Source organism: Lipotes vexillifer, unplaced genomic scaffold, assembly GCF_000442215.2.
Source record: "Lipotes vexillifer unplaced genomic scaffold, Lipotes_vexillifer_v1.1 scaffold298, whole genome shotgun sequence".
Lineage (NCBI taxonomy): Eukaryota > Metazoa > Chordata > Mammalia > Artiodactyla > Lipotidae > Lipotes > Lipotes vexillifer.
In genome coordinates this window covers 1,767,805-1,780,778 of record NW_006793272.1, presented here as the reverse complement: position 1 = coordinate 1,780,778, position 12,974 = coordinate 1,767,805, and the positions used below count along the sequence as shown (strand labels likewise).

At 42.6% G+C, this 12,974-nt stretch overlaps 1 protein-coding gene across 1 annotated transcript in view; it reads left to right on the top strand.

Annotated features, from left to right (window-relative positions):
• Window positions 1-12,974, top strand: part of TRPC5 (transient receptor potential cation channel subfamily C member 5) — a 139,012-nt gene that overhangs the window by 17,539 nt on the left and 108,499 nt on the right. Inside the window, exon 2 of the mRNA XM_007466308.1 lies at window positions 9,735-10,256. Within this exon, the coding sequence (XP_007466370.1) occupies window positions 9,735-10,256 (522 nt within the window). The remainder of the gene's footprint in view (window positions 1-9,734; window positions 10,257-12,974) is intronic.

Genomic DNA, 12,974 nt, shown 5'->3' with positions numbered 1-12,974 from the left:
AGGCTCAGTGGCCATGGCTCACGGGCCCAGCCGCTCCGCGGCATGTGGGATCTTCCCGAAACGGGGCACGAACCCGCGTCTCCTGCATCGGCAGGCGGACTCTCAAGCACTGCGCCACCAGGGAAGCCCGCCCACATTTTAAATAGCTGTTGACAATCCCACTACTGGGCATATACCCAGAGAAGACCATAATTCAAAAAGACACATGCACCCCATTGTTCACTGCAGCACTATTTACAATAGCCAGGTCATGGAAGCAACCTAAATGCCCATCAACAGACGAATGGATAAAGAAGATGTGGTACAATATATACAATGGAATATTACTCAGCCATAAAAAGGAACGAAATTGGGTCATTTGTAGAGACGTGGATGGACCTAGAGACTGTCATACAGAGTGAAGTAAGTCAGAAAGAAAAAAAACAAATATTGTATACAAACACATATATGGGAAATCTAGAAAAATGGTACAGATGAACCTGTTTGCAAGGCAGAAATAGAGACACAGATGTAGAGAACAAACATATGGACACCAAGGGGGGAAAGGAGTGGGTGGGATGAATTGGGAGATTGGGATTGACATATATACACTAACTAATATGTATAAAATAGATAACTAGTGAGAAAAAATGTCTAACAATTTTTAATTGTGTTTAAAGAATAAAATAAATAAATAAATAAATAAATAGCTGTTGAGTGATAGGTAGTATTCTACTTCTGGAGGTTGGTGCCAGTTGCCTGGCTTGCCTCGGGTGTGGATAACTGAGAGAAGCAGGAAGGTGGGGTTCAATAATTACTTCATGAATGTGACACAGTCTCCTCTCTCAAGCTCGTCCTCCAATCATATAACGCTTCAGTCTGATGCCTGCATATAAACTGAGCAACTTTAAAACAAAACATCATTTGGCATGTGTATGGAGCATGAAATGAAAATCATGATTGGTAAAGGGAATACTCTTGACATTATTTAACATGAATTCTGCTTCTAGATTTCTGGTCTGGTTTTCTTTATACCTTTCTAAAATGTCTCTTACCTACCACTAGCTGACTTTAGGTCACTTTCTTTATTCACGTTTATCCCACACAGCTTTTGAGAATAATGGTGAAAATTATCCTTTTATAATCCTTTACACTCTGAGAACCAACTGAGCTTAATTTGTATCACTCAAGCTCTTCTAGGCCTAAACCGGGTCTCCTGGTGATATCTACCAATTTTCAATTTACGGCAATGAATATACTTTTCAATTCTATGGCTATGAACTACTTAAAACAAACTCCTCTTTTCCCGACTCCTCTTTTTGCATGAAAGACCCTCTTTGTTCATTCTGATTTTGTGTTGCTGGCAAATGTGCTCCTATCAAGATTGTTACCCACTGGAAAAAGTATACAATAATAGACCTTTATTTGTATTGAATCCTGCGATATATCTGACATCAATCTGGTTACCCTAGCCCTCACATGGTCCTGTGCCCTGGTTGGATCACCAAGGTCTCTGCACCTGGGTTCTCAGCGCTTTCCAGAAATCTTTATCAAACTCCCACTAGTCAGGTGATAAGCAATGACATGGAAAACTCTAAATCAGCTTGGCAGCATCCTCTTTCCAGTAAAGCAATCTACAAGAGAAATTTAATTTAAAAATTACATGATGACCTATAAAAAAATGAATCAAGAACAATGGCTTTCCTAAACAGCTATATGTTTCAAGCTCCACCCGAGGGCTACCTGCAAAGCTAACTACACTCACATTGGCACACTGGGGCTCCATTCCTCTGTGCAGCCCTAGAGACACAACGACCAGACCTTTACTTCTGACATTTTTCCCATCTCCGTAATAACCTATATCCTCTGGTTTATTGTTTTTCAACTCATTGCATCATTTTCACAATTTCCTGGGAAATGGCATATCTTAACAGTACAAAGGGATCGATCCTTCAGAGAGGGTTGGCTCCCTAAAAGCTACCCGTAACGTATCCCCTTCCTACCTTGGTTTCTTTTACCTCTTCTGTTATTTCTAATAACCATCCAAACACTCACCTTACTTTTGGAGTTGATGCCCTCACCATTCATTATGACCCATATTTTGCAAAAGAAGATGTATGGAATGGTTCGTTTAATTCTTTGTGACAATCTAGATTTGAGAAAGATGGCTTTCCAGGTTTCCTACAACTAGAACTCTGAAATTATAAACCCTCACAACCTATGGAGTTAGCTATGTATTATTTTTTCATAGATTTAGCTGCTGTCTTTTGAAAAATTAAGAACCCCCATCTGATGAGAAATCAAGAATAGTTTTGTGGGCTCCCAAACCTTGAGCAATACAATATAATATTTATCTGGGTTTAAGGTAGAACATTACCTGATGAGGTTAATTAATATCCAATATAACCTGCGATTTAATACATCTGAATATTCAATGTTGGGACTGTAGGTTTGTTTGTTGATGTAATAAATCAAATGGTTGGTCTTTTGTTGGCTGGGGGTGAAGTGGTTAACAGGACAGGCTTTGGAGCCAAACTGCCTGGGTTCAGGTTCTGGTCACCCTACTTCCTAGCCATGTGACCTTGGACAAGGCACTAAGCTTCTCTATGGCTGAGTTTCCTCAGGTGTAAAGTGAGGATAATTATTATGCCTATAGCACGGAGCCATGGTGAGGACTAAATGAGATACTCCAGCATGATGCCTAGCATATGGAAAGTGCTCAATAACCAGTAGCCATTTGTATTATATTCACCCCTGCTAATCAGGCTAATGCTGGCCATTGTTACATACATTATTTATTTTTACATGTAAATATTGACTTTTTAAAAACATCAGGTGCGTTCTGTGACATTGCCCGCAAATAAGTTTTGTCCATTTTAGTCTTCCAATCTAAATTATATACACTTTGACCTTGAAATCAGCTGAGATGATCCAGGGAATCCTGATTATAATGGTTCTCTTTTTACCATAGTCTGGGAAACAAATTATTTCCCATCTGACACCAATGGCTGCCCCAAAGTATCTCATGCATCACCACTACTAGCTAACTGACCTTGTAGGTACAGCAGAGCGGGCAGCTGGTCATGTGATGTGATTAGATGCTAGTGTTCTTCATTTCTGAGTGATACAGAGAAATGAAATTCATTTCCAACAGTCCCTTGGACTGCTGAAAAAGACTGAACATTGATTTTTATCTGGCATGTTAGGGTGGGGAAGAGGAGACCCAGTAGGTGGAAAAGAGGTGTTGAAATTTCACTATATCTTGGCACAAGATGGGAGATTCATTTCCCACATGATGCTATCGGGCTAGCTGTGTGAGGAAGTACCACTCCGAGAGGTTCAGCCTATGACCAGACAGCATTGTGGGTATGAATGAGGTGGCTCCTGATAACGGTCTGCCCATTAATTACAAATGGGGGGCTTAATTTCAGAAGCCTGTGGTAAACTCCAGCAAGTGCACCTGCCTAAAGCTGGTAACAATAGGGTTCAGGAGAATTCCAATTAGCAGATTGTGTCCAGTGATGAGGTTAGTGGAAATGAATGTATCATTCGGGCCCCTTGAGAACAGTAACCTTGCAAAAGCCCTAGCCAGTCCTGGGAGTGGAAGTAGAGCATTATCTGTTCCTCTGTTGTGTCCTCTGGCAATGGAATTTAGCTGAAAATATGAAGAAGCGGGCTTTCGCTCAGTGTTCACTGTACTGCAGGTGTTTTATGCAATGAGCTCTGAGCCGAGTGACTCTGTCTCATTTTCATTAATCCAAAAGGATCCTAGCATATAATGCCAGCTTTTCAACAGGGAGACCTAGGGCAGATCCAGGAGCAAACTCATTAAGGCCTGAATGCAAAGCCCCAGGAAGAGGCAGGCAATGGAACTTTTTTAGTGGCCATGCCCTAAGCCCACATCATTGCAAATTTAAAAATTCAATCAAGTCAGTTCATGTATCAGGTTTGTTTAGAAGTACAGTTGTACATAATATGAACCAAATCTAATTTATTGGTGTGTTGATTCCCTTCCCTTTTCTATCCCTACACTCACCTTTTTCTTTTTTGCGGTACGCGGGCCTCTCACCGTTGTGGCCTTTCCCACTGCGGAGCACAGGCTCCGGACGCGCAGGCTCAGCGGCCATGGCTCACGGGCCCAGCCGCTCCACGGCATGTGGGATCTTCCCGGAGCGGGGCACGAACCCGCGTCCCCTGCATCGGCAGGCGGACTCTCAACCACTGCGTCAAAAGGGAAGCCCACCCCCACCCTTTTTTACCTTTTAAAAAAACATGATTTTTAATGGGAAGCTCAAGATCGTTCAGTATAATTTTGGAGTTCAAAGCGAAGGCAAAACTTGATAAGAAAAGAATAAAATTCAGTTTGCCACCTGTCCTCGATCTGAACACAAAATGGCTGTTGAAGGATAATTTAAAAATAAAAAAAGTGGGCTTCCCTGGTGGCGCAGTGGTTGAGAGTCCGCCTGCCGATGCAGGGGACAAGGGTTCGTGCCCCGGTCCGGGAAGATCCCACATGCCGCGGAGCGGCTGGGCCCGTGAGCCGTGGCCGCTGAGCCTGCGCGTCCGGAGCCTGTGCTCTGCAGCGGGAGAGGCCACAGCGGTGAGAGGCCCGCGTACCGCAAAAAATAAAAAAAATTAAAAAGTTAAATCCTGATCCTCATACAAATTTAAAGTTAACACAAGTGGACACATGTCTAAGATTTTATTTCACTCATTAATTAGTGAGGAAACCAGGAGGTCAGAGGTGTGCAAACTATGACCTGCAAACCAAAGCCAGCCTGTCACCTGTTTTTGTGAATAAATTTTATGGAGTACAGCCACACCCATTCCTTTTCATATTACCTTTGACTGCTTTCTTGCTACAGTGGCAGCGTTGTAAGGTCCACAAAGTGTAACATAGTTACCATCTAGCCTTTTACTGAAAAAGCTGCTAACCCCTGATATAGGCCATCAGGAATGCTGAAAGAAATTTACAAATAGATGCAAGGAAATTTGCATATAGATGCACAAATCAATCGCATTTTGCCAGGCAAGAAATATTTTCATTACAATTTGCAGAGCTGTAAAACAACTCAAAGATAATCAAAGGCATGGATAATCCAGAAAATATACTAGACCTGGGCTGTTAGGCCAGTTGTGTGAACAGAAACTCAAGACTAGGGATCCAGGGAGAAATCTTGTTTTATGAACCAGGGCACAGGTAGGGAAGAAGCTGGAATTCAGAAACTATTCAAAAGGGGAAAGTACCCTAATGCAGAGCCTTAAAGATTGGAATTTGGAATGGAGGAGGCTGAGGCTGGTCATTTGGGTACCTCCTACCTCAAGCCTTGATTGCTCTGGAAACTGGGGCAGGGCTGAGTCCTTGGGGCAGAGCGTGTGGGAGCCAAGGTGGGCAGAGGCTGACCCCGGACACTCTCTTGGTTTCAACCTACTGTTATAGGCTGAAGACTGTCACATCTATTGATACATTTTCAGCCCTGACCTTTTTCCTTCAACATTCATGCTAGAGTTATACAATTTCCTGCTACTCTCCCAATAGGTACTTCAAACTCAACATGTCTAAAACTGAACTTCCTTTAAACCCTAAACCTGCTCTTCCTCCTGCATTTACTGTCTCCAACGGTGACACCACCATTCAATCAGGCATGCAGTGCAGAAACCTGACATCCTTGATTTCTTCTCCCTGCAGTACTACCTGACACATCCAATGAATGTCTTAAATCTGTTCCTTTCTATCTCTAGAATCATTGTCTAGTTTAAGATCTTGCCATCTTTTCACCTGGACTATTGATATCTTTTAAGTAGTTTTATCTTTCTGAAACTCATCCAATGGTGTGCTGGAGCTGGCTTACACCAGCTGGTGAGAACTGGTTGTGTGCATCTCTTCCCAACTCTGTGTTCCAGGATGTCATATTGGTAGCTTGAAATTGGCCACAGTGGGAGTATTTACACCACAGAAATCGGCAAACGCTACAAATCAAGGTTTTTGGTTTTGTTTTGTTTTGTTTAATGGAAAGCTGCTTGTTAAACATTTATCAGCACATATACCACTGATATATTTCTCCACACTGCGGCCAAACTAATCTTTGTAAAACACCTGTTCAACCACACTACTCTCCTGGTTAAAATTCTTCAGTGGCTCCCTATGGCCAACAGATCACATTAAGTTCCTTCTCATGGCATATGAGGCCTTTTATGATCTGGCTCCTGCCTAAATGTCCAGCTTCCTCTCCCATTCCTCCTAGCAACTTCTGTGCTAGTTCAAAGGTCACACAGTGGCCCACTCAAGCCTCAATTGCCTCATATATATACTTTGTTTGGCATGCACACTATCTTTAACTTTTTTGAGCCAACATCGAAGACTTTAGGAAATTCTACCTCCAAATCCATATTTCTGACTTTTCTTGAAAGATGACAACACTGGGTCCTCATTCATGCACATAACAGCAATTTGGTCACAACAAGGGGCTGAGCAGCAGATGCCCCCTTTGAGACGGTATGTGCTCCACAGCTCACCAACGCCTACCATTTACTCATCCAAATTATGCATATGTCCCCACATTTAGCTTTTATTTCTGTGGCCTGTTATCTGTTTGGCCCCTGTTGTAGACCATATTACAAAGTCCTGATTATTATCAGAAACCCTAATGATAGACTCTTTCTTTGCCGTGGCTGTCCTGATGAGAGTCCATGGTCCCTGCACAGTCTAGGAAGGAAGAACAGCAGGATGAGGAGAAGCAGCAGAGGTGGAAAAGGAGTAGAAATATGTCGTCTTTGGGTCAGAGTCTCCATCTTGGAGCAATAGCACTGTGGACATGACAAGCAGGGACTGTCCTGGGTCTTTGTGACCTCAAGGTATTCCCTATAGAGACCATTTGCTAACCTTCCTGAGAGTCTTAGAATGTCTACCTTCTCAGCTAGACATGGAAAGGAAAGACCCAAGGACACTAGCTCACATGGACTCCAGGTGTGTGGATCCAGGCTTCTAAACAAGAGCCAGCATCTTAATTTGAGAATAAAAACCAATTCCTTTTAGCTGAGTGCCTGCTGTGTGTCTAGCACTGTGCTAGAGGCTATGGGGAAAACAAGAGCAGACTGAGCCAACTCTGCCTTCAGAGAGCTCACAGCCTGACTGAAGAAGCAAGAACTACCTATATCAAATAATCAGAAACTAATATAAGCCTGCATCAGAAGAGTGACATCTTGGATATAACCTAGTGCCCACAACATCCGGGTGGTCAGTAAGGGGTGGGATCAAGTTAAGGAGAGATCTACGGAAGAAGTCAGGGCTTACAGTGGCCCTTCAGTGGCAGTGAAGTGGGGATCCACACAGGATACGCCACAAGGATATACATAGAGAGAGCAGTGAATGAGGTGGGTGTGGCAATCTGTGAATGGTAAGGCTGACTGGAGGAGAAAAGGTGGTCTTGGTAGGAGGACATGGTTGGTCACTGCCGACCAGTTTCTTTTGAAAAGATTTACTCTCTGGTGTCATGTATCCAGAAAGACAAATGGAGAATCAGAGGCTCCTTGTTGAGCTCCAAGTCAAAGACAACAGAATCAGATGGCTCTGGAAAGCATGTCATACTCTAGGCATAGACAGCAACCTTTCAGCTCCATGACACAAATGGGGCTGAGCATTATTCACAAGTACCACTGTGTGTCTTGGACAGGTCTGTCAGCATTGACACAGAGGAGAAGAAAGAAAGAGTAGGAAAAGAAAGAGCAAGGAAGTGGGTAGAGTGGACAGGAAGAGCATCATGGTAGGGAGCAGACATGTACCTCCAGTCTAACCCAGGGAATCCTGTGCCATAAGCCATCTCCCCTCCACCCCCCACCTCTGCCTCTAGATCATGACAGAGATTAAGAAATGCCCCTGCCCACCGAGGAGGGGCAGATTCCGGATCTGAGCTCCTTTCTTCCCAGGCAGACTATGATACATTGCTCACTTGCCATCTCTCCCACCTCTAGGCTTTATGCCAGATTGTTGTGTTTATGTTCATTACCAGGCCCACTCAGACCTACTTCTTCCTTAGCCTGCAGGTTTATGTTAATTTCTGAGATTATTCTTTCCTGTGTCCGATTTACTTTATGAGCCACTTGCTCACTTCCTGCTGCTTGTTTGTAGCTGCTCCCTCTAAATGTTTAACAATGCTTACTGGCTGCTCCATCCAAGCAATTGATGACCAGTGTGTAGTGAACTCTCAACTATTCAGAGGCTGATGTAACCACCCCGTGAAGGAAACAGATTTCTTGCAAACTTCTCCACTGTCTTCTCCTCTGCCTTTTTCCCACTCCCTGTTTTCTGGCCACTTCCCTGCTTGGGAATCCCTCATCCAAGATGGGAAGGAGGCAAAGATGATGAAAACTGTAGCTCATCCTTCTGTCAATTCGCCAGCAACTGTGGGTTTCCAAAATAATTTTTTTAAGAGTAAAAAGAAACTAGCGATTAAAACAGTATTTGTCTATTCCATGAGAATCTCCATCATCCACATTCTGTTCTCCCCAGTTAAACTGAGTATTTGGAGCTATTTTTTAAAATGTATTAAGATCAATATTTCACAGTTTCCTGGAATTTTATATGCTTTGAATCCTCAGCTCCACCCCTCCATGAAGACTCTTCAGACTATTCCAGTTCTCCTTGTTGTCTAGCTCCAGATTCCTTCACACTGAGATTCTTCTGTTGGGTGTACGTGTCCCAAAGGACACATTTTAAAGTCAAAAGATTTGTTTTTAATTCATTGATCAGAGTCTGCACACTCACCCAGAACTGTATGCTCCTGAACACCCAACGAACCCCATACCTTTCACCTATAGCTGCTATTTACACCAAGCATCACATCATGGACATACCAATTTTTTTTTGACTGTCAAGAGTCAATTGTTTATTTGTGTATTTGTTACAGAGTTCAAACTCCACAGCTGAAAGTGAGCCAGTCTTTATTTGCATAATATTTATCTTGGAACAAAGTTTAGAAATAGAAACTTGAACATACCAATTTTATCAGAGGTCTTTTTGCTACTGGTAACCTCAAGCCTGGAGATCCTCATTCACAGAGTAATTCTTCCTGACAATAACAGATTCTCTCTACCTTGCTGGGATCTACAGGAAGTCGGAGGAACACTGTCTGGCTTTGGTCTTTGGTTCCCTGAAGTTACAGTGTCACAATTTGGGAATGTCTTCTCTTCAGCCCCCAGGGCTTGATTTAGTGGCATGGGCTTTAAGATTACTGGTTGTCTTTAGCCTTTCAAACAAATATTTCTGCAGTCTCTACTGCTCAGTTGGAACTGAACACATACTCCTACTTACCAATTTATAGAAGTCTGATATACCCAACCAGATTCCAGGAAAAATGCCCTTTACTTCTCTGTACAGCCCCTCATTGTGCCTCAGACAGAACTGGCATAATTTAAGGGCCAAGCTCCAGAGTCATATTGTCTGAGTTTGAATCTTGGCTCTGCACCTAAAGCTGAGTAACCTTAGGTATGTTCTTTAAACTCTGTGTGCCTCAGCTTCTTCATTTGGGGAGAATATTTACCTCATGAGGTTGTTGTGGGGATTAAATGAGTAAATATATGTAAAGTGCTGTATGCCTGGTGTACAGTAAGCATTTCACAGCTAGCTATTCTGATAAGGAGAAGAATTGACAAAAGAAACTGGTGACCCCAGTTCCTGAATCATTAACATTTGATGGGCTCTATGCTCCAAGCCTTAATCCTGCCCTTTTATGTGTTTTTCATTTTCTTGTACCTAGGTCCCCACTCTGATGATGGACACCCAGTTCTCTGAGTTCACACCGGACATTACTCCCATCATGCTTGCTGCCCACACCAACAACTACGAAATCATCAAATTGCTCGTCCAAAAACGGGTCACTATCCCCCGGCCCCACCAGATCCGCTGCAACTGTGTGGAGTGTGTGTCCAGTTCAGAGGTAGACAGCCTGCGCCACTCCCGCTCCCGGTTGAACATCTATAAAGCGCTGGCAAGCCCCTCACTCATCGCCTTATCAAGCGAGGACCCCATCCTAACTGCCTTCCGCCTGGGCTGGGAGCTCAAGGAGCTCAGCAAGATGGAGAATGAGTTCAAGGCTGAGTATGAGGAGCTCTCCCAGCAGTGCAAGCTCTTTGCCAAAGACCTGCTGGACCAGGCTCGGAGCTCCCGGGAACTGGAGATCATCCTCAACCATCGAGATGACCACAGTGAAGAGCTTGACCCTCAAAAGTACCATGACCTAGCCAAGCTGAAGGTGGCCATCAAATACCATCAGAAAGAGGTAAGCTGAGCTCTTCTCTGCTTTTGGGGAAGCTTAAGCCCTCCAGAGTCCAGAGCAGGAGACCAAGAGTCAGCATTTTCCTACCACTTAGCTCTCCACCAAACAAATGGTTAGACAGGCTTCAAAAACAGTGAGGCCCATATTTATCCAAGGCACATACAACCTCTGCGTATTTTCTTTATGGCCAGATAAGTAGGGAAAAATCTGATTCTATGATGGGAAAGCACTCATTCATTGAGCAAATGCTTATTCAGCACTGTTTTAGGGGTTTGGGATACAGAAAACAAGCATAACCCTACCTTCACGGAGCTTACAAGCTAGTGGTGGACAGTAAGTAAATGATCACATTAGTGAATATATAATTACAAACTAACATCAGGGCTCTGAGGAAGAACTTCTGAGAACATAAAACATAAAAAGGATCCTACCCTATATACCGGGGCCATGGCAATAGTGATCACAAAGGGCTTGCTGTCTGGATGTTGGTAGTTGTTGACAGAACTAAGTCCTTGGTAGCCCCTCAGCAAGAAAGCTGAGACATGCATTTGAAAGATGGAGTCACACAGAGGGTGTGTGGTTCTGCAGAAGGCTGAGTCCCCTGCATTGGCAGGCAGATTCTCAACCACTGCGCCACCAGGGAAGCCCTGTTCTATGCCATCTATCAAAACAATTTGGGGGAGCCTTCTAGCAGGCCTCATTTAGCTCTTTAAGGAGGAAGCATAGTAGAAAGAGCAGGGACTTTGGAGCCAGAGCAACTGAGGATGGAATAGCCTTCAGCTTACGACCTGAAGAAAGTCCCTCAAATTTCAGGACATTAGTCTTCTCATTAAATGACAATAGTTCCTCCATTTCATAGGACTATTATGAAAATAAATGTACTTTAATGTCCATTTCCATCTCTCTTCCAATGCTACCTGGAGTCAGATTCTAATGGGTTGAACTGAGAAGTGCTTGCTGTCTGAAGGGCAACGAGCAGCACCATCCCTTCATGGGTCTAGGCTCTGAGGCAAATCACATGTGTGCTCACCTGGTCCCTTTCTCTCAGACAAGAAAAAAAAATACTATCCCTCTGAAATGAGGCAGAAATGAGTACTGGGGCAACCTCGAAGGGGATAAAATATGACAAAAGGGCAACATGGAGATTTAATGGCTCCATGGGGGAGAGAGTAAATGGATAGACCCACCCCTGAGACTCCTTATCCTGTTTTTGCAACTACTTGCTTTAAGTAATTTCATTGAGCCTGAAGTTACTCAACCTCACTTTTCTCTTCTGAAAGATAGGGATAATAGGAGTACTTACCTCCCTAGAGAAATATAAAGTTTAAACAAAACAGGTAATATGCTCATGCATAGCACAAGATTCAGCCTATATTAGGCATTCAATAAATATTACCTGCTATTATTATTCATTTTTATTGTTACACACAGGGGACCCAGGGTATATGATCTGATTCTGTGTCCTAAAATTGTAGGTAATAGATACAGCAATGGCCATCCCCTCCCTTACCCCTTCCTCTCTCTTGCCACTCTACTGTTGATATGTAGTAGCAGTTGTGTTAAGTTGTCTGCTATAAGGTCTAATTGACTTTTCTTCAGTTTTATATATGTGTACATTTCCATTAATGATGTACATTATGATTTCAGTGTGGTTTTCACTTTACATAAATTGTTATAATACAGTGAGAAAAAAAAATCACAAGTATGTTTAGAATACGAATTGCTTCCAGATGACAAAATGGCTAATGGGAATAGAAGTGTTAAAAACGGATATGGCAGAATACAACTAAAGTTTGCATTCCTTACCTCACTAGATAGCAGATAAACTCCATAATTGTAGGCCCTCATCCCCCTGAAAACTGAAAAAGTATTTATTTTCAAACAGTTTCATTACAATATTTCATCAATTTTGCATTGGTAGATCATCTCCCAGTTACTTTATCACTTGATCCCTTCTGCTCCTATAATCGTCACTTGCCAGTTTCAGTTTCTGCTCCATTTGGAAACCATTGTGATGACTTCCTCACTCTCCTGGGGATCTGCTTAGCATATGACCATGGAGTCATCCTTGGATTCTACATTCACTGCCCTCCAGCCCTCCTTAAGCTTCTCATCATTTTTTCCATCATGTTTTAGCCCTTTTACTTTTCTAAAACTTTGTCCTCCATGTCCCTTATTTCATAATTTCTCTTATTACTGTTATTACAGAATATCTCCATGTTTCTATACGTTCATGTGATATATTTCTTATCTATCATTAGACCAACCTGAATGTGGCAAAGGTTTATATTTCTTTTTGCTCTCTCAATTAAACATCAGAGATTCCAAAGTTGGTCTCAGAGTCTATTTGCTGTGTACATTAAAGTGGAAAGGATCATTTGTTTTATTGTAGTAAACTATACATAACACAAAATTTACCATTTTAACCATTTTTAAAATATACAGTTCAGTGCCATTAAGTACATTCATGTTGTTGTGCAATCATGACCACTAGGAGTCATTTTCTGAAGACGGGCAAGTTTTGGGGTGTCTACTTTTTCTTTCAATAGTGAGCCCATACAATTAGAGTTTCATATTTTGCAGACCACATTATTTTCAATCCATAACACTGGCAAAGTAGCATCTTTTAGCTATTAAAATTATGGATATTCAGCAGTAATACAAAGGTAATCCAAAAAGCACTGTATTTATGCAGAGATCAACAATTTTAGGTCTGGTGGT